Here is a 24,082-nt window from a genome sequence, read left to right on the forward strand (position 1 = left end):
GCCCACAAAATACACGGTCAATCCACTTTACAGTATATTCTGTGAAGGGCTTTGAGACGTCTCAACAATGTGATAAGGCGTATAGCAAATGCAAAAAAATAAATATTTTCATTTTTCATTCATGGTCAGTGTACAGTCTACAAAAATCTCAGTGCACAATCCTAGACAGTATTAATAATAATAATCCTTGCATTTAATATAGCACCTTATCATATATTCAAGAGGTCTCAAAGCACTTCACAGAATACACTGTAAAGTGAATTGACTGTATATTTTGTGGGTGAAACGCAGCAGCCAATTGCACACAGCAGTGTCTCTCAAACAGTCATGGATTGAGTGATCAAATTATTATTATTTATTTATTTTTAAAGGGATTATTACCCATGAAAAAGCAATCCATCAATCAACCAATAACCGGGTTCCTACTTACTGCTAGGTAAACAGAGGTGTGTGGAGTTAGGAAACTTGCCTAAAGTTTCACCTTGCCCGAACCTAGGTCCTCTCGCTTGCGAGGTGAGTGCTCGAACCAATACGCTACAGGCTCCACAGGTTGGCAAGGGCCAAGGCTTGGGGACCCCAGAGTGTGCGATATGTGCTTGCTGGAGTTTAACCAGCTAGCTTCGTCATTGTACATCACCTTAATTTTCACCTTTCTCTTTAGTGTTATCAGAGAGATAAAATACCATTGGGTTCAAAATGTGATATTTGCAACAGCAGGTGCAAACATTTAAGCATGCAACTTGAGATGCATCAAACAATCCTGTGACCTTGCTGTGACAGAAGAGAACACTGAAATACAGTTCCTGTTGGCACAAGATACTGTTCATGTGTTTCTTATACTTAGTGATCTTTCCAGAGAAAGGAGCACTCTACTTCTGAGTTAATCTAGGAGCAAAGCTCCACTGTTGTGGCAATTTACAACAAACAACAACAAATTTACATTTGTATAGCGCCTTTCAGGTTCAGAAGACGGTCCAAGGCGCTGTGAGAGCCCGATGTAGTGAGAGCGTTTCAATCCCAAGACACTCCAGTAGATGCTGTTATGAAAATGACCTATGCTTCACCTGACCTGGAGTTGGCACAGCGATCTTAAACCAAAAGGAAAGTCAACCACTTTAAGCTCTCATGTAGAGTGTGTACGTGCAAGATACTGAATAACGCAACACTGCCAGAGGGAGGACTTCCATTCCACACCTAACTTGGAAAAGTTCCAACCAGCTAAAATTTTGACCTGCTTTCAACAGCTCAAGCAGATCGTGACCGTTCAAGAATTCCATGAATTTGAGCTACACTGAATGAACGTTTCTCTGGAAAGAGAAGTATTATACTCTTGCTGATAACATTCTGTATCTTGACTTCCATTCTTCTTATCTGTCACATCTGAATTAATCATTATAAATTTGTTCACCACGTGTGTCAATGCTGATTCTTGGAATAGCGAGCCCCAAATCCTCTTTCCACTCCAAGGCTATCTTGGAGGCAAAGGACAACCGCAGGCTTCTCTTTTCCACAACAAACTCTGCTGCCTTCGACACCGTCGACCACTCCATCCTTATACACCGCCTTTCCTCTTTACTTAATCTTCGCGGACCTGCCCTTGCCTGGATCGAATCCTATCTCTCTCACCGTCTCCACTTTGTTGCCTCCAACGGTTTCTCCTCCAGCCCCCGCACTGTCATGTCTGGCATACCCCAGGGCTCTGCCCTTGGCCCTCTCCTCTTTAACATCTACATGCTCCCCCTTGGTGACATAATTCGCAGACATGGGGTCAACTTCCATATGTATGCGGATGACACCCAACTCTATCTTTCTGCCTCCACCCTCAACTCCAGGACCACTGCTGTCCTGTCAGACATCAAGTCCTGGATGAGAGCAAATTTTCTACAGTTGAATGTGAACAATACTGAGATCATTCTGATTGGCTCGTGCTAGCGCCTCTGCGCCTCAGGCTCTGGCAGCATCAACCTCCATGGTTGCACACTACAACTCACCAAGCCAATCTTGTTCAAACCTCTTTTTCTTTCCCACATCCAAGCCATGACCCGCTCTGCCTTCCCTCACCTCCCTAACATCGCCCGATTCCACCACTACCTCATCCCTCAGGCTGCTGAAACTCTTGTTCATGCCTTCATCATCTCCAGGCTCGACTATGCAACAACAACAACTTGGATTTATATAGCGGCCTCCACGCCAGACGGCGTCTCAGAACGCTTCACAGTAACGGATCCCGGGGCCAAGCCAGGGGGAGGGGGAGGAAGGTGACCAAAGGCGCAGTCAAAAAGAAAGGTCTTCAGCCAAGACCTGAAAATAGGAAGAGAAGGAGCGAGGCAAAGGGAGTGAGGAAGGGAGTTCCAGAGCCTCAGGGCATAGTGGCTGAAGGCACGGCCGCCGATAGTGGAGCGGAGGATTTGGGGGACAAGGAGGAGGCCAGACCCGGTGGAACAAAGGCAATGGGCACTGTTGTGAGGAGAGAGGTCAGAGAGGTAGGGGGGTGCAGAGGAGTGGAGGGATTTGAAGACAAGGGTGAGGATCTTGAAGTTGATCTTCTCTGGGACAGGCAGCCAGTGCAGTCTGGCAAGGACCGGGGTGATCGGGGAGCCGAGTTTGGTGCAGGTAAGAATGCGGGCGGCAGAGTTCTTTATGACCTGGATTTTATGGATAGTAGTTGAGGGGAGACCGGTGAGGAGGACATTTGAATAGTCCAGTCGAGAGATGACAAAGGCATGGACCAGGGTTTCAGCAGCTTTTGGAGTGAGGTATTGGCGGAGACGGGTGATACAAATGCCCTGCTTGTCGGCCTTCCCAATTCCTCCCTCCACAGGCTGCAGCTAATCCAGAAGTCTGCAGCCCTTGTCCTCTCCCGCATCAAACTCCGTGACCCCATCTCCCCCACTCTCACCCGACTCTATTGGTTCCCTATCCTTCAGAGGATCCAGTCCAAGATCCTGGTCCTCACTTACAAAGCCCTCCAATCACTCCGCTTGGCCCCCTCCTTAGCCTCCTTCATGTCCCGCTTCAAAACCCTCCTCTTCAACCGTGCCTTCGGTCATCGCCTTTCCCCTCCCCTCCCTTCTCCCTGCCTGACCCCAGCTCGGGTCTGAAATGCTGTACACTGTCCAGCGCCTTGGGACGTCCTCCCGACGTGAAAGGCGCTATAACAAATGTAATCTTGTTGTTGTTCACTTGGGGCAGCAGAGCATTGAGTGACAATCCTGTTACCACTATTATCATTTCTTGGGATCAGCCTGGCTCAGGTGTGAACAAGTCAGCAGTTTGGAAAGCAAAAGGAAACTTTTTTAAAAAAAACTTCAGGTTGGAACCCCATGACAGGTCTTTGAAGTAAGTTTATGCAGATACTCCAAATACAGTGCAGGGAAAGATCCGCATTGCCGGAGATGTTAAACTGTCTGTCTTTCCAGGTGGATGTCAAAGATCCTGTGGCACTGGAAAAGAGAAGAGAGTTTCTACTGGTGTTCTGGCCACCTATCCTCCAGCTAAAACTGATCATTTACTTCATATCTGTTTGTGCACTTTGCTGCATGCAAATTGGCTGCTGCATTTGACATCCTCACACCCAACCCCCCCCACCCCACCCCACCCACCCTCTTCAGTCACCATCCTCCCTGCCCTCTACCATCTCCTTTTCCCGACCGCCAGCTCGGGTACAAATCCTTGACGTCCAGGGCCTTGGGATGTCTTCCCGACGTCAAAGGCACTATACAAATGTTATTTGTTGTTGTCATCCGACCCTGCCACTGTTTAGCATCAAATAATTTTAAGCTGTTGTTGTGACCCCACACCCACGACCTGCTGCTTTGCCTAAATTAAGCTAGATCCTTACAGCCAACAGACAGAGTAGATTTGCTTCCCATCAGTCTGGGTTGGATTTAACCCTCGAGTCTGGGTGAACAGTTAGCATCTAACCCGTTAAGAAAATTCAGTGCCTTTCATTCCTGAATCTTGCTTTGCAAATAGTACCACAGAAATGCCTGCTGGAAAATATGTATTATGCAATCCTAGCAGTTTACAGGAAGTACTTTTTTATGCAAATCAACTTCTCATGAATTGATTTTCGTGTTTCAACTTGTTTATGTGGCAATCTCCACATTGTACAATTTCAGAGAAATTAAAGTAGTTTGGACCTCTTCCAAGAATAATTCTAAATCACTTTGCAAACAACAAAGAAACCTGATGTTCTCAGATTCCTGAAAAATGGTTCATGAGTTCCTGGTCTAAAGCCCCCTCAAGTATAAAAAGGTAAAACTGAACTGGTGATCAGTGCAAGTGCTGTAGCTATGTCCCCACCTCCTGACTGAGGTTTCAAAGATTGATTGGTTTCTTTGGAACCTTATTCCAGAGACTGAATTTTTAGGAGAGGGAAAAACTGGAGAAAGATGAACAAGAAAGAAAGGACTTCTGTGAAGGTGGATATCCACATATGGATTTAATCTCATTAATACTAGTTGATACAGTTGAGCTACAATGCAACATTCACAACATTTTAATATACACCCAGAAAATGTCTTCACAGCAAGAAGTAAATGTGCAGAAACCATCAATTCCCTCTATTAAATGAGAATACATCAGGGGTGGGTCATGGGAATGCATCACTGTACTTTCAGAGATACTTTCAGCATAAAAATAAATGGCATCTTTTAAAAATTGTAAACAAATAGCTATCACAAATAACAGAGCTCTACAGAATCCAGTCCAGTGTGTTTCCAACCCATAGCCACCATTCATTCAACTGGGACACACTGTAGTGACCTCCAGGGAATGTGTCATTGGTTGGACGTTTGAAATCTTTCAAAGTGGAATTGGATGGATTTTAGTGAATAGGCAGCAGGTGGTATCCAGGGCAACGGCTTTCCAGTACCTTGGGACGTCCTCCCGACATGAAAGGCGCTAAACAAATGTAATCTTGTTGTTGTTGTTGGACTCCCCAAGAATCAAAGATTAAACGCACCTTGCATTTGTCACGCACCAGCTTAGACCAAGAAGAATGACTTCAACCTGGAGCCCCACGTTTCTTTTTACAACCCATGCAATGACTATTCCGGCCCTTGTTACCTTCAGACATCTTGGCTGCTCCAGGAGGAGCCAAGGTTGGAGGTTTCTGGCTCGTCTAAACAAGGCCAGACAAGGAATATATGTTGGTAACAAATCATCCTGGATTGAGCAGATAGACGTTCTTAGATGTACACACATTAACAGAACAATAACAGAACCCAGGGGCCTGGTGTAACTTGCTAAAGGATGTGAAGATCAGCTTGGCTGCAAAGAACCAGGGGAGCATCTCTCACAGTCTTCTGCCACTCAGTGTCTTGGCTCATACATGAAGAATGTCCACTTTGGAGAGGTGCTGAAAGACTATCTGTTCCTGTGGAACTATACCAGAGAATGACTGAGCACCTTCAGGAGAGGAGGAGGAGAGGACATTGTGAGAAAGAAAAAATTATAAGCATCAGAGGAGGACGCTAGATTCTCAGGGGCAGCATAGCAGCAGCAAGGATGCCACTGAGCCTTGAACAATAGAATGTTTGCAAACACTTTAGAGAGACTATAACCTGAAACTGCAGACTAAACAAACTAATCAGAATAATCCTGTCACCAATTTTTACTCCAGTAGATTATTAAGTTAATATGGTTGCTATTAAATGAAGAAATAGGGGAGCGAAACATAACTGGGTGGACAAGAGGTGAGATCACTGTGATCAAGTTCAGGCATTTGCTCTGCTGTTGAATAAATACCAATTGAAAGCCTTCCTGATGTTAATGTGGACAAAACAAAAATAGTATATTCAAAGTAGGCTTTCGAAGTTTCCAGTGGAGACTCCCAATGCCATGCTGGAGAAAAGACTGAAAGGGAGGAATAAATTAACATATTCAGATGAAAAATACTATTTACAATGGGCTCGAGGGACAGATGTGGTTCCAGTTACTGATAAGGTCGTGATTACAAACAGACAGAAATCACCCAAGACAATCTGTCACCCAGGCAAAGCTTTACTGTGCTGCCCCCTTCCTCCCCCTTTAGAAGTTTGATAGCTTTAGCTTAACTTAAGAGAAATAAATTTACCTTAAGGGCCTACATGCCACCACTGACGTTAGCTTTAGCAATCACTGCAGCCCTGGGGTCTTTTCAGGTAGCACATTGTTAAATCATTTGAGGGCCAAAGACTGTCACGTCACACACTGAGAAGCAGTGCTGAAAACTCTTGTTCTTTGAATCAAATGTAATAAGGTTAAATTCTTACAAAGGATATAATTTATACCAAATCAGATGGAAAGTTTCAGAACAAGTAAGGGGTGAGGCCAGTTGAATTCTGGTAAAGTTAAAATTGCACTGTTTTCATACTTTGAAAAAAATTCCCAATTCTAAGCACATCCCAACACAGTCTCTCAGGCAGCTCATTCCCTTCCTTGGGGCAACAGTATTGCCAAAGATTTCTCTTTCCAGTATGATCTCTTGGTCCAGTAACAATAATATAAGAAGAAGAATCCTTGCATTTGATATAGTGCCTTATCACGTCTTCGAGACGTCTCAAAGCACTTCACAGGATATACTGTAAAGTGAATTGACTGGATATTTTGTGGATGAAATGCGGCAGCCAATTGTGCACAGCAGTGGATTGAGTGACCACATTATTATAATTATTATTATGAAGGTATTATTAGCCCCAGAAAGTGATTTGCCAATCGACTAACAACTGGGTTCCTACTTACTGCTCAGTAAACAGAGGCGTGTGGAGTAAGGAAACTTGCCTTGAGTTTAGCTAATGATGAGAAAGAGAGTGTGTGAGAGAGAGGAGGGAGATACAGATAACTTGCCAGCATAGTGGTGTATAATGATAGAGGAACGAGAGAGTATGGGAGAGAGGGGGAGCGTGAGAGAGAGGATGCAGTTAAGGCTGTGATGTGGGAATCTTTGTGCATTTTAAAAGTGGTTAGTCTAGGTGAGTAGGGTTCAGGTATCAGAGTTGTTGGGTTTTAATTGCAGCCTTTTAAAATCCAGCTCAGAGATACAACAGGTCTCCTTTCTTTGACAGTAACCGCACACAGGTGAAATGGACGAGACCTTAAACTTGTATCTCAAGGCGAGATGGGTGAGACTTTAACCTTGCATCTTAGAAAGACCTGGGGTTCAAACCAGACTAATGGGATGAAGGATTCATCTCTCTATCTGCTGTTAAAATGAGAAAATTAAACCCATCTCCCAGTACAATGCTGATGAGTGCACTCCACACATTTGTTCAAAATTTTGTTAGTTAGATTGAGTTCAATGTAAGCAAATTGGAAACGCTACATTGACACGGTGGGAATTCCCTTTGCAGGTTGGAGCTTTAAGCACACTGTTGGGGCATTCTAGGAAAACTGTATTACATACACTATACCTGACACGCCTTCTCGTATTTAAGTTTGGATGGTGCTGTCACAAAATCAAGACAAAACTCAAAATTCCTAGCAATCAGCTTGAGGAATGTATTTACAAGTATGTAACAATTTAACACACATTCACACAAGTGCACATGGTTATTGAAACTTTCATTCATACAGGTCCACTCACTCTTTCACACAAGTCTACGCATAGATACACATTCTCAAGCACTCCAGCCTTCTCTTCATTTCACAGTCACACTCAAACTCTTGCTCAATTAGTTGTGTCTTGATCAGATTTCAACTGGCCCAGTTCTTTTGCGTTTTGAGGCCTTTGATAATTGCGACATCCCCAGATTGAATAGAGCCAACTCTTCAAAGGCAAGTCTCGTCTGTACAATGCCCGAACCATCCAGTGGATTTGATAAACCAATCTCCACTCCTCACTTTTGCAGATGTTGTGATGTCTGTACACACATCAGCTTAGAAAGACCTGAAGTATAAAGAATATTCCAACATCAATGGGTGGAGATCCCAGCAACCGAAAAGCTTCTGGGCATCATCTTCAAATAAATGAAATCCAACAACTTCAACTTCAAATAAACACAGACCTGAACAAGGCAAGGCACAGAATCCCAACAGACCAAACCCCTTCCCAGTGAACGGAATGGCATCTAACTCACCAGTGACTGGTTAATGTATGAATATCCTTCTGTTTCCTAAACAAGAGAGAAAGTTATTTTAATAAATGAAGAGCTTAGACAATCCTCTTCTGTCTCTCCTGGCAGACCACGAAAATTGGTCGCTATTTAGAAGGTTTTGGCTGATCATGAGGAGTTACGGAAGCTTGGTTATTTGGAGACCTCGAGGCCAAACAAACAGTAGGCGGCACAGAAATAAAGCAACAAGTGGCACTGTTAGCTAGTCAAAGTATAATTTTATCTCCATGAAATATTGGCCAAAAATCATAACGTGCCTCTTGTCTAGGGATCTCTCAGTCAGATGTGGTTCTTTCCTAAATTGCGTGTTAAAATTCGAAAATCAGATTGCGTTTGCTGAAACAGGGATGCTGTGCAGTGAATTAGACTATGTGAAATTGGTGACCTGATCACTGGTTTGCAAAATGGTCTCTACAGTAGCACCGGGGTCAACCTCATCTATTTGCTCCACGTGTCTCTGCTCCCTACTCATTGACCCAACCCTCAAAATATAAAATTAACAGAGATTAAAATGGACACACACACATGCACGGCACAGATCTTCATTTGTTGCATCGATTATATCAGTAATAAAGGAGTGTGCAGTGACTGTTCCCTGGTATTACACAGCAAAGTGCGGGGATTGTCTAGGTATGTTGAATGTAACAGGAAGTAAGTGAAAGAGGACACAGGGCAAGATTCTTGATATCACGCAGGAGTGTGAACATATGAATTATGTTCACATACATATATTTAAAAGAACAAATTGGGGAAATGCATACTCACGTGGTCTTCTTTGTACTACAGGTTCACAAACTTCTTTATAACAGGTATCCTGATGAACTTTATATATTCTTTTATACCTTGAAAACAAAGAGGTTTGTCTCACTCTCATTGCCTCAGACCGTGTCAGTCCCAAGTCTGTCTGTAACAGACTCTGTCTTAGCCAGTGTGAGTGCTGCCCTGTAACACACTCACTGCCTCAGACTCAGTTCTGCCAGTTGCGAACCAGACAGCTGAAAGTGAAATGTGGTGTATGCGATGTGGGACCAGCCACCAGCAGCCTATCACCACTCAATTCAGCTTTGGGGAGGACACGTTTGTAGGGCTATGGAGAGAGCGCTGGGGAGTGGGATTGATTTGGACAGCTCTTTTCAAAGAGCTGGCAGACCCGATGGGCCGAATGGCCTCCTTCTGTGCTGTATAATTCTATGATTCTATGACGAGGTCCATCCAGTCCGGTCTGTCCTCAAGGAGAAAGCGAATGAGACAATGTGACCATGATGAAGGAGAGGGCAGCCATTCCGCATATCCATGTGAAGAGGAACATACAGGGCACAGATCCCCCAGATTTCCTGTTCTCTCCTTATCTGCATCCAGCTGTGTGTGATGAGGCAGTTGGCAGTTTGCTTACTTACCCCCATGTTAAACACGAGGGACATTTGTAGTTAGTGACCGAGGTGACTCTACCAGACAGTTAATGTATCGTTCTCAGCAATGAGGTGCTAATGGTTAAACTGTTGATCAAAATTAAAATCCCAGGTCTCAACACCAATGTCCCTCACAGCTTGCAAGCTACAATAGAATCACCAGCCAGCACGCAGGAGGCAGGAGAGGAGACTCACTTGAAACGCCAGACGTGGTCCTCCCAGACAGGAATTGTTTTTGTTTCAGAGTAGAGTCGTGTGCAGGAATGAGGCGTCTTCTTACAAACTGGAAATAAAACACCTTTAACATCTTCATCATGTTTCCAAAAGGTTAAACGATCCCCACCGGATCCCATCCCATTACACCCACCCCTAGGGGGAGCCCCAGCAGTCCTCTCCTCACTCTCGCACATGAATGAATTCTAGCCGTGCGCCTTTCTTACATAATTCACAGTTTTTCCCCTTGAATCCTGGGTCACAGTCACACGTATAGGAGTCCATGCTTCGCACACATGTGCCCCCATTTTTACAGGGGTTTGAGGAACATTCCCACTGATCACCTGGACACAGAAAAACACGTAATTACAAACACAGGAAAACACACAGCAAAGAGAAAGCTATGGATAGACCATCACCAGTGCTAGTGCCTGGGTTCCCAGTCCTTACTTGGCTTAGTGTTGGTCTCAGCCTCTGGGATCTCCAGAGCCAGACTAATACGATTGGTGTCTTCCTCCAGATTTTCCAGCTTTATTGGAGGCTCTGGACCTGGAGGAGAAAGGAAACCACCACAAAGACCAATCAACGTCCGTTAGTTAAACACAAAGAACTGCAGCTCTGGGATATAGGTGACTGGTGAGTGAGGGGAGGGCAAACTGTGCCTGGTACCTACGTGTTCTGTGGGTGATGGATCTCTGCTGCAGGTCAGTAAACGTGGCACTGATCCTCGCTCTGCCATCCAGCAGCTCTGAGAACCTGATGGTTAAATGAAGGCACATTTATCTGCAATATTCACTGACTTAAAATTCAAAGGCGATCAGCATCGGTGATTGGTCACTTTCAACATAAAAGGGTCATGAATTGACACTGGAGTCAGTTCACAGCACTCCTGTTGCCTGAAATTCAACCTATTCTCAGCCTTGAGGACCATTATGTTGTGCAAAATTGTGGAAAGTTCTTGAATTCAATCTCAATCGGAAAGGAATGTGGAAAATCGACTTCCAAATTAAGCAATGTTACCACACCACTAAAATCATCTCATGTGTTAAAAGACAAAATAAGCCTTGCATTTGGTAGAGCGCCTTATCCTGTCAACAAGACAACTCCAGGATCATCACAGGATTTTACTGTAACATGTAGTGACTGTGTACTAATGGCAAGAGCAGTCGTCAATTTGCGTTCAGGAATGTCCCGTTGATCCTAAAATGGGGCTCCCAGGCACTTTTCCGGGAACAGGAAGGATGGGAAATAGAGAGAGGAGTAAAAGGCTGTTGGCAGCGATGGTGGGTTAAACACGTTACAAGATGGTTAAATGTTACACCTACTTTCCTTGCCGGGAGACGTCCTTGAACTCTCCAGCGGTCACTCCAGGCTTGGGCTGCAGGGTCAAGCGGAGGCGGTTGTGCTCTTCGGCCCCTGCCCTGGAGTTTCCACGCTTTTCCTGTTTTCCGGAGCTATCTTCACTTCCCGCTAGCAAAACAGCAGACAGGAATTAGACTCATTTCCCCTGCTTATTTTCCAAAGAACCAGTAACAGTGACCAGTACCCGTAACTATCCTGACGTCATTTACAGTCTCTCTGCCAAAAGAGTTCCATCTCTCCAGGACACCCTCTCATTTCTGCAGGACTGATGCTCAGAAAATAATTAAGATTCTCTAAACAGCTGTGATGCTTTTTAATTGTTTTTTAAAAAAAATCCCAAATTTCAATCCTGTAGGAGCTTTAGGGGTGAGGAAGCCTTCCCTCCTGGGCTGGCTCCCCTCTGACCCCATCGCTCCTGCTCAGATCTGACACTCCTGACAGATGTTTAGGTGGACATACAGCGATGAGCTGTTACCAGTGGATCTCTGCCCCAAATGTTCCTCTTTCCTCCTCCGCAAGGTGTCCTTCTTCACACCCCAGCCATCTCTCTCTGGATGTCGCAGTGTCTCTCCCCACACTGGTCACTGTGGCTTCTGCTTCTAAGACTTTATTCCACAACATCCCTGGTTCCCCATCTCACTGACTTACCTGTGGTGAAGAGCAGATGGACAGGTTCGCTGAGCAGCTTCCCTCTCTCGGTGTTCTGAACAGCCATCAGCGCCACCTTGTATTGCTGGCCTGCAGTCAGATCGTGGAGCACGTAAGCAGTTAACCTGCCATTGGGAACGTAGCGGCTTTTGATGCTGTGGCCACTCGTGACATTAATGATGAACCCGTCACTCATGCTGGGCGCCAGGTAACTCCATTGTATCTTCGCTGTAGTTGATGCAACACCAGCCAACACAAGATTCTGAGCAGGCAGAGGCCCTGGAATAATAATAATCCTTGCATTTCATATAGCACTTTTCTCATCTTCTAGACATCTCAAAGCGCTTCACACAATATACTGTAAAGTGAATTGACTGTATACTTGTGGGCAAAACGCAGCAGCCAATTGCGCACAGCACTGTCTCATAAACAGTCGTGGATTGAAGTGGACATACAGTGGACACACAAGTTTCTAGCAATCACTTCACTCTTCTGGAGGCCTGCAGTTAAAGGCTGTTTGGCACATTACCACACTCTGCCATCCAGCAGAGACTGTCCAGACACTGGAACATTCTCCCAGCACCAAAACAAAATCCTTGCTCTTATAACATCAACACACTTCTAAAACCTTAGACGGAATTGCTGTAAAAGTGCAGTGGCCATTATTGTAGGCAAAGACGCAGTCACCTTGTGCACATCAAGGCTTCACAAGAGATCTACCAGCAAAGCCAAGTTGATGCCTGCCAACAGGCTGAGTGACGAAACCGCCAGCTCTTGATTTTAGCCACAGGGCAGAAGCAGATGTTTCCGCACGCAGCAGGAGTCAACCCTGGATATGTTGGTGCATGACAAGCAAAGCATTATAGGGAGGATTCAGTGGAAGTCTGACAGGTCAATTTACTGGAACTCAAGTGTGGAGGGGGTAGCTCAATCTTCAAGGAGCAAAGGCAGGTGTGACCGACCACTTGTGTTGGACACACAGCGACCAGGATATAATTGCTCAAGTGGGGTGGGGGGGCCCTGGCTGCATGACTAAAGGGATGTTTCCACTTAACCTAGTCACTGGATGTCTGGATCCAACTGCGCACGGAATTATTCTGAAAAGCTCTGAACCTACGTGTGCGTACGAGCAGGGGCCGGGTCCACAGGCTCTCCACGGGGTATTCCTGGGTCACCAGCCCGCCTCGCGCCATGGCTTCCAGTGTGTAAACTTCACCTGGAGACAGCCCACTGCAGAGGGATAACAGGAAATCCAAGATAATGTTATTCAGACAGCACGTGTTAGCTGGCTATCCCAGATGTACGTGTGTGTGTATGTATATATATATATGTGTGTGTGTGTGTGTATATAAGGAGGGGGAAAAACAATCACATCCAAGCCAGATTCTGTCTCGTCTGATGTCCACAGAGGTCGCCTGCCCACTGCCAGCATCCCACCCGCGCCCCCACCACCCCCAACGATTCTTAGTATCTCTGTCCTTTCGATACGCACTGTGCTAAACGAATTGAGATACGATTAGCACACAGAAGGCATGGGTTTCCCCACGAGTATAAGAGTTTGTTTTGATCCCAGATATCATTTCCAATTTTTCTTGTTTCTTTCTTACAATCGCCCTTGACGATTCTTGCCTTTGTATTGACGCCATCTAGCGGTCAAAGTGCTACAAGCTCCCACAGCGACTGCACTTATATAATGGCAGAAATTGGGAGCTATGTTGATATAACAAAACAACTGTATTTGTTATGGGTGTTTAGAATGTCAAAATGACTCAAAAAGCTCCACAGTTAATTGCTGTTAAGTGCAGTGGCTGTATTTGTAGGCAACTTTTTATGTAATCCGTCCCAGTTGTAACTTGTGAGATGGATGTTCAAACCCTGTGAATGTGAAAGAGGTTTGCAGTGTTAAGGAACAGGAGAAGGGTATTTTCATACTCACTCAAAAGTGTAGTTTGTGACATTGTTGCCCAAGAGGACGGTGGTATCTCCTCCGGCGTTCCCAGACCTCAGCAAGAGGTGGATTCGGTCGACAATGGGCTGCTTCAGGTTAGGGAGAGACCAGGCGATGGTTATGGAGGAGGCTGTCACATTGGCTACAGACAGGTTAGCAATGGGGCCTGGCTCTAAAGAGAAGAAATCCTGTCACTCGCAAGCAAAGAGCACCAACCTCCTCCTCCTCAGTCAAAAACATTTAACAACATCAATGACAAATCGCATTTATATAGTGCCTTTCACGTTGGGAGGACATTCCAAGGCGCCGTACAGTCAAGGGTTGCACCCGAGCTGCGGGCTTTAAAACGGTGTGCAGACAAGTATTGTAAACTTTATCGATATACGCCAGACTATACAACCCAATCCTCAGCAGAGCTTAATTCTGCAGCTAACCATTGCTAATCCTGTGAGTCGTTGCCTGAGAAAGCGTTTCATTCCCCAGCACTATTAGACAATCTTATGAAACACTTTATTCCATCCACCAGTATCCAAACCGTGCGTGAAACACACAGGCAATGCAAGCTCCAAAGTTGGTCACAAGCCTGCAGATAAGCAGCAAAGTGAGCGTGTGCACATGTCTTTAAAGGTACAGTTCGTACTAATGCCCCAGCATCTTGGCCAAATCTGTCCAAAGCTGCCAATTCTGTTTGGAATAAACTGCACAGTATGGATCTGGTACTGGAAGAAGTAGCGTGAGTGTGTAAAGGAGGCTCAAGTGTGAACGTACTTACTCGTCCAGACCAGAAGCGAAGCGGGATTGCTGATATCATTGTGATTGGCGTTACGTTTGACAGAGAAGACGGAGATGTTGTAAAGCCGTCCGGATGAGAGCAGCCTCAGGACGTGCCGAGATCTGCTTTTGTTGACAAAGTCTGTCCTACGCACAGCTCCATCGTAAGATGTGTGAGTCACGGCGAAGCCGTCGATCGGCTGCTGACCGGTCCCGGTCTCCGGCGGGTGCCATGAGATTTCGATCTCCCGCTCCTCGGCGTTCACCACTTTCAGCGCTGTTGGGGGCACAAGCTCTGCAATAGAAAACCACCAGGAAAGTGGAAGGATTAATTGGAGGAGGCGGATGAGCTCATTGGGAAAAGACTGAGCATGTTTTGGCACGCTTATTTTCTCTTCTAAGACCTCACCCTGCTGTTTCTGAGTCCACATCACCTAAGTGTAGAAGACGTTGGCACCTTATTATTGTCCAATAAAAGGGAAGGTGAAGAGAGTGGATCACCCCAGTAGGGAATGAACATGGAAAAATGGGACTCCGCCCTGCCTTTGTCGTGTTCTCCTTACCTTTAGCACAGTGCTTGCCAGAATAGCCCACTTTACAAGTACAGCTGTAGGATCCATTCACACTGCGGCAGAAGCCGCGAGAACCACAGGGATCCAGTCGACACCCATCAACAACTGCCAGAGACAGAAACAGCAAGAAACACAACATGAGTCAGGACATAGGCGTAGCCTCATACAAACACTAGGTATAATGATAGTCAAAGCAGGAAAATAGAGGGGACTTAATAAGAGGTGTTTAAAATTATAAAAGCATTTCCACTGGTTGGGGGACACAGGTATAAGATAGCGACTAGGGGGATCCAGAAGAGAATTGAGGAGGAACATCACACAGAGATTGGTGAGATTGTGAAACTCGTTGCCTGAAGCGGTGGTTGAATCAGGTGCGGAGAGGCGTTCAAGAAGAAGCTAGAGCTTCACATGAGGGAGAAGGGAATAGAAGGGTGAGGGAGGGAGTAAAGAATGGGTGGAGAATCATGTGGACACACCGGGGCTGAGTGGCCTGTTTCCATGCTGTACAGTCTTTGTAAATCTTTGTGCCTATAAATAGATTCCATACACACACTAAGGGTACAGATCTAAACAGACCACACATACACAAACACAGAAATCTCACTTTTTCCTCCCACTTATGAGACTGTAATGTATTCATGACGTACACTTCTCATTCTCATTCCCATCCACTTTATAATGAGAAACACGACTGATTAACAGTCAGGCAGGAGAGCCTGAGCTAGTGGCCAAGGTCCAAGGTCCCTGGGATCAGTGTCAAATCCACCTCATCACCCAGTTCCCCATCAGAGGGAGGGGGGGGGGGGTCACCCAGGACTGGATGTACCCCCTCGCCTGCCCCTTTTACCTGTTTCACAGTCATTGCCACTGAAGCCGCCCGGACAGTGACAGATGTACAATCCTTGTGCGTTCTGGCAGGTTCCACCATTCTTGCAGGGTTCCGAAGCGCAATCGTCCGTTTCTGTTGATAAGAGTGTAAAGTTAGAACAATGGCGTTTCCCTCCAGGACACAGTCTGGCGCTGGCTTCCAGAGCCCTGCTCATCAGCGATGCTGTAACTGGAGACGTCTGCTCAGGCAGTGCTGCTAGCACCAGCCACTAGGTGTCCCTCTGGCTCTGCACTTGCCCTGTGCCCATCAAGACAATAAGCCTTGCATTTGACGTAGCGCCTTTCACGCCAGGAGAGATGCTTTAAACGCCATCGCTGTAAATTGTAGTGTCTGTGTATCTTTGTAAGCAAGCTCACATGGGATATGTGTTAGCTCATTTCTCCCCCCACCCCACCCAGCTCCTTACCTGACTCACAGAACCTCCCAGTGTATCCTCTTTGACAGTCACAGTGGAAATTAGCAACCCCGTCTCGGCAAGTGCCCCCATTCAAACATGGCTGTGAGGAGCACTCGTCAATTTCTGAGAAGACATTGAATTGTTATTCAGATCAATCAGAGATCAGTGCTCACTCCCTCTCGCACGCCCGTTCACTTTCTCCCTCGCCCCCCTCCACGCCCTGCTGTCACTCACCCTCACACACAGGCGCTTTGCTCCACTGTCCATCCATTCGACACATACTCTCTCTGATACCTGCTGGCATTGAGTAGCCAGGCTCACAAAGGAACTGAGCGACAGAGCCATACAGGGTTGAAGAGATCAGGATCTGGGCATGCTTCACCTCATCAGGGATTCCACAGTCCACCTCTGGGGAGAGCACAACGAACAGTTCCATCAGTGTTAAGAAATGAGCTCACAGCTGGCTCGCTCTCTGTCTCTCCACGCAGTCGATTTCCCTGTGAGCACAGACACGGCAGGCAGTGCCAGCATGTGCAGGTTTCAGAAACGGAAGTTGCTGGCTGGAACACCAGGAGAAATGCTCTTCCCTTTTCGTTTAGTGCTGTGGAATCTTTAACATCCACCTGAACGTGCAGACAGGACCTGGAATGAACTTTGCTCTCGGTACTACGGTGAAGACATTCCCGACCTCTGTCTGGTACTATATTGTGCCCAGGCTAGCACACATTGCTATACAATGCGACGGAGTGAGAAATGGTTTGGCCCATTGAGACATTTCCAAAGGAAAATGCTTGCATGAGCACGAGACCTCACGGCTACTATTTTCTAGCGAGCGGTTTGTGGTGTACCTGTGTCACAGTGCCGTCCAGTGAACCCTTGGGGACATTCACACTTGTATTTGCCGATGTAATGGAAACAGGTGCCACCATTCTGGCACGGACTGGAGGAACAAGGATCCGGCTTTCCTACAGAAACAGGAAGCCCGTTACTGTGCGTTACTGAGGTGCAAACAGTCAAGAGACACACAGCAAACACAATAGTCATTGTTGCACACTGCTTCATACCATCACTGATGTACCCAGGCCAGTGTCACCCTCTGCACACTTATACATTTCATGGATGCACCCATTCAACAATGGCCTTTGAATTAATCATTTATTTACCTTTACCTGTATACTCTTTATACCCAACACTGATGTACATACCTGTATAATGTCACTAATTTCCCTGTATCTGTCCCTGTCCCACCCTTTGTATCCATTGATGACATCCCATTCTCCTCAAGCTATCCTCCTCTCAGTGCCCATCACTGATATCCCTATTCCCCGTGTCACCCTTTCCGACGTACCAGTCTCACAGTGCTTGCCAGTGAAGCGGTACAGGCAGACACACTGGTAAGTGCCATGGGACTCCTTACAGGTTCCACCATTCCGACATGGATTGGACGCACAGGAACTGAGTCTTTCTGAGGGAACGGAGAAGAAATTATTTCATTCTGAAAACGACATTCAATCGCTTTCTACTGTGCAGGTTAAATCAGTGTCCCTCCCGACAGTAACATCCTGCCATACTAAGGCAAAGCATGGACATGCAGTTCAACAAGAGAGAACACTTGATGGCAGGGGAGAGAAAAAGGTTTGGACTAAAAGAACGCTTCAAATCAATTTGAACCCAGTTTTCCAGAATACCTTCGCTACTGTCCTCCAATTATAGCACGAATGGGAGTTTCTTCAACTCTTTCTTAAGTGAGTCTCCTACCTTTCTGACCTGCTTACTCCCCAGCGCATACCCACTGCCTCCGCTCGATTGGCTCTGGCCTCCTGCTTGTCTTTTTTTCCCCCCCATCGGTGGCCATGCTTTTAGCCACTATGCCCCGAAACTCTGGAACACTCTTCCTCTATCCCACCACCTTGCTTCCACCTTCCCCACCTTCATTTCTTCCCTCCCCCCGCCCACCAGGTCGTCACCATGCTCTGCAACTGTCAAGAGCTCTGGGACCCTACCTTGAGTGAGGGCTCTACATAAATGCAAGTTGTTGTTTTTGTTGTTAGCGTAACTCTAACAGAAAAACAGATGCAGCACTGACAATAGGATGGTGCAGACAGTGCCAGTATGCTCAGTGCGTGGGCTAACACAATGCAATGACAGGAGTGAAAACAGACCTCTCTCACAGTGCTGCCCGCTGAATCCAGGTAGGCACCTGCAGGTGTAGGTACCATCTTGTTCGATGCAAGTGCCTCCTTTCTGACAGGGCTCCGAGTCACAGGGGGATGGGATCACTGCCATGGAAGAAAAAAAAGCCACAGTTCTTTGATCTGTGTGTGTTGGGGAGATGAATGGTTGGGAAGTGGGGGTAGCAAATGGGTTGGGGGTGGGCAAGCTCCCACACACCATCCCAAGACTCTGTCAAATACAATGTTAATTTTTCTCTATACGTCATAAAGTGCTGACTCACAGTCTTTCCCACTGGGTCGCTGTGGGCAGATGCAACGATAGGTTCCTTTGTATTCTGTGCAGGAAGCACCATGCGGGCACTGCTGGTGAGCATTGCAAGGCTGTAGCACCTCTGTGGGTAAAAATCACAGATGTTTCATCATTAGTAATAATAACAAATAAACTTTGTATTTGATATAGTGCCTCACCACGTTGTTGAAATTCAAAGTACTTCATAGGATATAGTGTACAGTATGGTGACTACTTTATAGGCAAAAACAGCAGCCAATTTGCAGATAGCAATGTCCGACAAACAGCCTTGAAGTGAATGACCAAATTTATTTGGGCCACTGTTGGCCAGGAAACCAGGAGAAACTCCCTTCTATTTTCCAATAGTACCAGCAATAAGTGCAGCACTCCCTTAGCATTACACTGCAGTGTCAGCCTAGTCTATAAATTTCAAAGTCCCGACATGTGGCTTAAACCCGCAACTTGCTGATTCAGGTGGGAGTGCAACCAACTGAATCTGACTGACACCTTGTTGAGTCACTGTGATATTTGGATCAAAACTGAAACACAGTGAGGACAGTGCGATGCATACAACAGGACCAGTGAAACCAAGGAGATCCACATAATAGGACCAATGGGAAAACTACTGGGAGCAGCAGGAATATTGCAATCTGCAGTAGGATCAGCAATTGGAATTCTGTGATCTGCACTGGAACCAGTGAGATACAAAGTTGGATCAACAGAGCTACACAACAGTAACAGCGGGAATATGAACTGGGATCGGGATGGCAACAGGATAAACAGAGAAATATGCACATGGTGGAAAATGCATTGCTCCAAACTCAATGTTCCTGACTGTTCAGCGCTTTGGGACGTCCTCCAGACAAGAAAGGCGCTCTATAAATGTAATTTTGTTGTTGTTTCGTTCCCGAAACAAAAGCTCACCGTTTTCACAGTCACTTCCTGCAAATTCGTTAGGACAGTTGCAGACGTAGCCGTCATCCGTCTCATTGCACGTTCCCCCATTCTGACATGGGTTGGGGTCACAGGCCCCCAATATTGTGGGCTCACCTTCAAAGCAAAGCAGACAAAAAAGAAACAAGTGTTGGGGTTGATGACAAGTCCAACTTCCGAAGCAAAACTGATAATTCAAACCGGTTTTAAAAAAAGAGTTCTCAACAAAATACTTAGTAACGGATCAATCTAACATAATAGATGATGCATATTGCAAATACCAGACCTCAGCCCCAGCCCCCTCCTCAACTCGCAGCCCCCCTCCTCGCCCCCCAGACTTCAGCCCGTCCGTCCTCTCATTTCTTACCATATTCACAATTGCTGCCGTAGAACCCAGGTGAGCAGGTACAGATGTATCGGCCTGGTCGGATGTAGTTACACTGATGCCGTCTCTGGCAGCTCCCGTCTGGGCAGGCAGAGGGATCTGGAAGAGAAGCAGCTGCGTCTGGATCTGACAAAATGATCCAGTTCCATCAGTTGAGCCCTGGGTGCTGGACTCTCATTCACTGCAGCATGTCACAGTTATATTTTAATGCATTAATGTTGGGTAAACCAAATTCACCTCCAGGGCATCCCACTGACAAGACCCCTGTGAGGGTTTTCTCTCTACTGCTCCCAGGGCCCCAAATTCCACTTAGTCTCAGCCTGTAAGGCCATTTCATCTCACATTTTAAAATTGTGCAGAATTGTAGAAAATTCTTGAATTCGGGCTCTATTTGGAAGCCGGTTGTTGTAAAGAACTGTGGAATTTTTTTAAAATTAAGACTGAGCTTCAGAATTTTCCACGATTCTGCACAATCTTACAATTTTGAGGCAGAATGGTCTTACGGACTAAAATGTGGTGACATTTTAGCCCTCTGGTGGATTTGAGGACAGCACTAGGTTAGAGGCAGCTATTAGGCAGTTTGGAATGACGTGCATTTCTTCTTACCAATCTCACAGTGCTTCCCTGTGTACGATTCAGGGCAAAGACAAGTGTAGTTATTCACCAGATCGATGCACTCTCCTCCATTCAGGCACGGACTGGAGTCACACTCATCAATTTCTAAACGGGCAAGAAGCAACATTTGACTCTCAGAGACCCCTCCACATAGTCACAGTAACACCATCACGGAGACCACTCCATGTAGCCCCCATCATCGAAACATTAGCACGAGACCAGCTCATTCCACAGCGATTTTGCACTGGGCATCACATGTGGTGTTATCATGTGTGCTGGCTGTGACTTGTACATCCAGATTGTTCCGGTAACAAACACCAGGACAGCACAGAAACGTTTTTTAAATTTTCTTTCTTAAAATGGGATCTGATCCACCTTGGGATGTCTTCCTGATGTGAAAGGAGCTATGCAAATGTAATTTGTCGTTGATCAGCCTGCCTAAAGGAATCTGATAACAATAGCTAGAGATTGGAAATATACCAATATAATTGGTTATAAGAAAGATTACTTATCTTTCCTTAGTCAGCAACAGTGAGACTGAGACAGAGCGAGAGCCATCGAGAGAGGAGGTGAGAGTGAGACAGACCGAAAGACACCAAGAGAGAAGGCGAAAGTGAAGACGGAGGCAATAAAAGACAAAGTGAAGAGGTTTCACCGGTTTCACAGTGCTCCCCGGTGTAGCCTTCCCGACAGATGCAGACGGCACTTCCGTTCTGCACCTTACAGAGGCCGCCATTTTCACACTCTTCAGTATCACACACAGAATCAGCTGCAATTGGAAACAGTGAAACCAGTGAGTGCAGGTTAACCATCTCAAAGGTATTCATCTGGCTAACACCACTCACTATACCGACCTCCTCATCCCTCCCCCTGTAACACTGCCCCTGATCTCAGCTTTGTTATCTCTTTACTGGTCTGCCAGATCACAGGGTTCCTTTTCTAACACTCCCCCAATCTCAAGGTCCTTCCTCCTAACCTCCACAATGTCGCATCCCTGATATCCATGTCCCTCTAAGCTCCTCTCCCCAATCTCAGTTACTTTTCAAGGCTCTCACCAATCTCACAGTGCTTGCCAGTATATCCATCTTTACAGTTGCAGTTATATCCGGTGATCCCATCGATGCAGGTCCCTCCGTTCTGACATGGATCCATCACACAGTCATCAACATCTAAATCAAGAACATAGAAACAGCATCGTCAGAAGATTGTGTGCAATTGGCTGCCACTTTTCACCCACGAAATATACAGTCAATTCACTTTACAGTATATTCTGTGAAGCACTTTGAGACATCTCGAAGACGTGACAAGGCGCTATATCAAATGCAATTATTATTATCATTGAACAAAATCCCTTCAAAACCGTTCTCATCCGAACTGTCCCAATTGTCACTGAAGTAGCAATATTTCACTTCCCAGCTTCTTCACGTAAGCTATTCACTGCAGGGAGACGGAGGAAGAATCAAAGTGAGATTTATTTGTGAATGGATTGAAGTTGTGACCAGCTCATGCCAGGTTTAGGCTGTGTCTCCTGGCTTCACAACCTCATTGGATTGCAATCACAATATTGGTCGTTGCAGGCTGAAACCAGCATCAGACAGGCTGGAGGGATGCCAAACTACCCACTCACTGGAGTATGTTGTTGTACGTCTCCAAATATCTTACCTCGGTATTCAAGCCTCAGTGCAGCAGACCAAACAGTTATAGATTGTTTCGCTCACCCATTTATTAAGATATCCAGCTGGAGAGCCCATGACTGTCAGACATCACACAAATACCAAGTACAAAACAGTCCAAACCTATTTCGCAAACTGTTCCATTGAAGCCAGCAGTGCAGAGGCAGATAAAGCCATTTTCCTCATTGGCACATGTTCCCCCGTTCTGACACGGGTAAGAGGAGCACTCATCAACATCTGGAAAAAGGTACAAGAATCAGGATAAACTCATCAAAGCAAATCTAGCCTCATTACTCCCCCACCCACCCCCGAACCGAAGCAGTAGTCTCCAACTTTCCTGATCCCTTGACTCTTCAAATCACCACCCTCGCTCTCCTATTACATTTCCTCAGAGACATGTCCTTCTTCTCCCCTCTGCTCCTCTACACACACTCCTGCAAAACTGACGTTAGATAAATACTGTACCGATATGGCATCTCCGGCCCGTGAATCCCGCCCGACAAGAACAGGTGTAGGACGGGTTTCCAGTCACGCAGTCGTCTATGCACCTTCCACCATTCAGACAGGGCCGCAGATTCAGGCACACAGAGGCTGTGGAGAACAATAATAAAGCTGACAATGTAAAGTCAGTGTGTGACCTGGGGGCAGCTGCCATTTTCATCCACACTCATTACTAATGTTGGAACTCTTGACAGAGAGCGAGTGGCTTCCAATCCTAAAGTGAGATAGTCTGAGATTTGGGACCAGCTTTGTCCTTAAGGACTCGAGAACCTCCAGTTCCACTATGCAGCAAAGTTCCTGGACAGTTTGATGCAGGGGAGGGGAGTGGGTATTGGGCTGTGGTAAAGAGGGGCTGTTGGCTCGGAAGAAGTGTGGGGGGGGGTGGGACTTAACCATAGGAGGAACACGGACCCTCACTCAGTCTTACCTGTATCGTTGCAGCTGCCAACTTCAACCTGAGCTTCATCGATTCGAAAGACCCAATGCCCCGCAACCCCCACGTTAGTCGTCATCTCCACATCCACAATGTCGTCCGTACGGGATCCAGGGATATTGAAGTAACGCTTTCCATCTCCGGCATTGAAACCTGCCTGGGGACATCGGAGAGACGCAGAGTCACAGGAAAGAATGGTCAGCGAGGTCCAGTTAGTTACCCACCAACAGCTGCACTAAACTGGTGTACAAACCCCTGCAGGTTCATGTCTTTCTTTCTTTGCAGTGGCTGTCGGCTCGCAGTCAGTGTAGGAGAAGCAGCCTGGTTCTTGAGATTGCATCGACTGGCAGAATGAATGCAGAGCTTGTGGAGATGGTAAAAGGTGTCTACACTGCCATAAACTGCAAGGGCCAAGATCTCTGCCTTTATCAGGTTGTCCAGAGTGGCAATAACCCTCCATGGAAGGTACATTCCCTGAGGGTCAGGGACACACCATTGTCATTGGAGATAAGATGGGCCAATGACGCAGGAGCCAGTGTTTGTCCCCTGGCATTGCTCTGTTTGGGGGTTGTATAGAGGGATTGAGTTTCTGTAATACCTGATCTGATCAATTATGAGAAACCAGAGAGCCTCATGCTGTCCCTGTCAATGACCATAGTCATTTCCTAGTGGAATTTATAAGACTGCAATCAGGATGGGAACCATAACTCTCTCCTAGGAGCAAAGAGGCCTCTCTCTCCTAGGAGCAAAGAGGCCAATCCTCCTGCTTGATTG

The 24,082-nt window shown here is 46.3% G+C and overlaps 1 protein-coding gene across 1 annotated transcript in view; it reads right to left on the reverse strand.

The window, feature by feature from the left end:
* Positions 1 to 6,765: 6,765 nt before the first annotated feature.
* Positions 6,766 to 24,082, reverse strand: part of sned1 (sushi, nidogen and EGF-like domains 1) — a 31,239-nt gene continuing 13,922 nt past the window's right edge. Inside the window, exons 4-31 of the mRNA XM_042339363.1 lie at positions 23,303 to 23,465; positions 22,840 to 22,965; positions 22,498 to 22,611; positions 21,757 to 21,870; positions 21,357 to 21,470; positions 20,693 to 20,806; positions 20,069 to 20,185; positions 19,693 to 19,818; positions 18,761 to 18,871; positions 18,468 to 18,584; positions 17,654 to 17,770; positions 17,154 to 17,270; positions 16,540 to 16,713; positions 16,315 to 16,428; positions 15,867 to 15,980; positions 15,011 to 15,124; positions 14,449 to 14,742; positions 13,665 to 13,848; positions 12,846 to 12,958; positions 11,729 to 12,007; positions 11,044 to 11,188; positions 10,392 to 10,474; positions 10,169 to 10,267; positions 9,946 to 10,062; positions 9,701 to 9,788; positions 8,862 to 8,938; positions 8,061 to 8,096; positions 6,766 to 7,870 (exon numbers count right to left, since the gene is read on the reverse strand). Coding sequence (XP_042195297.1) covers positions 8,071 to 8,096; positions 8,862 to 8,938; positions 9,701 to 9,788; positions 9,946 to 10,062; positions 10,169 to 10,267; positions 10,392 to 10,474; positions 11,044 to 11,188; positions 11,729 to 12,007; positions 12,846 to 12,958; positions 13,665 to 13,848; positions 14,449 to 14,742; positions 15,011 to 15,124; positions 15,867 to 15,980; positions 16,315 to 16,428; positions 16,540 to 16,713; positions 17,154 to 17,270; positions 17,654 to 17,770; positions 18,468 to 18,584; positions 18,761 to 18,871; positions 19,693 to 19,818; positions 20,069 to 20,185; positions 20,693 to 20,806; positions 21,357 to 21,470; positions 21,757 to 21,870; positions 22,498 to 22,611; positions 22,840 to 22,965; positions 23,303 to 23,465 — 3,471 coding nt within the window. The 3' untranslated portion in view covers positions 6,766 to 7,870; positions 8,061 to 8,070. The remainder of the gene's footprint in view (positions 7,871 to 8,060; positions 8,097 to 8,861; positions 8,939 to 9,700; positions 9,789 to 9,945; positions 10,063 to 10,168; positions 10,268 to 10,391; positions 10,475 to 11,043; positions 11,189 to 11,728; positions 12,008 to 12,845; positions 12,959 to 13,664; positions 13,849 to 14,448; positions 14,743 to 15,010; positions 15,125 to 15,866; positions 15,981 to 16,314; positions 16,429 to 16,539; positions 16,714 to 17,153; positions 17,271 to 17,653; positions 17,771 to 18,467; positions 18,585 to 18,760; positions 18,872 to 19,692; positions 19,819 to 20,068; positions 20,186 to 20,692; positions 20,807 to 21,356; positions 21,471 to 21,756; positions 21,871 to 22,497; positions 22,612 to 22,839; positions 22,966 to 23,302; positions 23,466 to 24,082) is intronic.

This window comes from Callorhinchus milii, unplaced genomic scaffold, assembly GCF_018977255.1.
Source record: "Callorhinchus milii isolate IMCB2004 unplaced genomic scaffold, IMCB_Cmil_1.0 Scaffold11, whole genome shotgun sequence".
NCBI lineage: Eukaryota > Metazoa > Chordata > Chondrichthyes > Chimaeriformes > Callorhinchidae > Callorhinchus > Callorhinchus milii.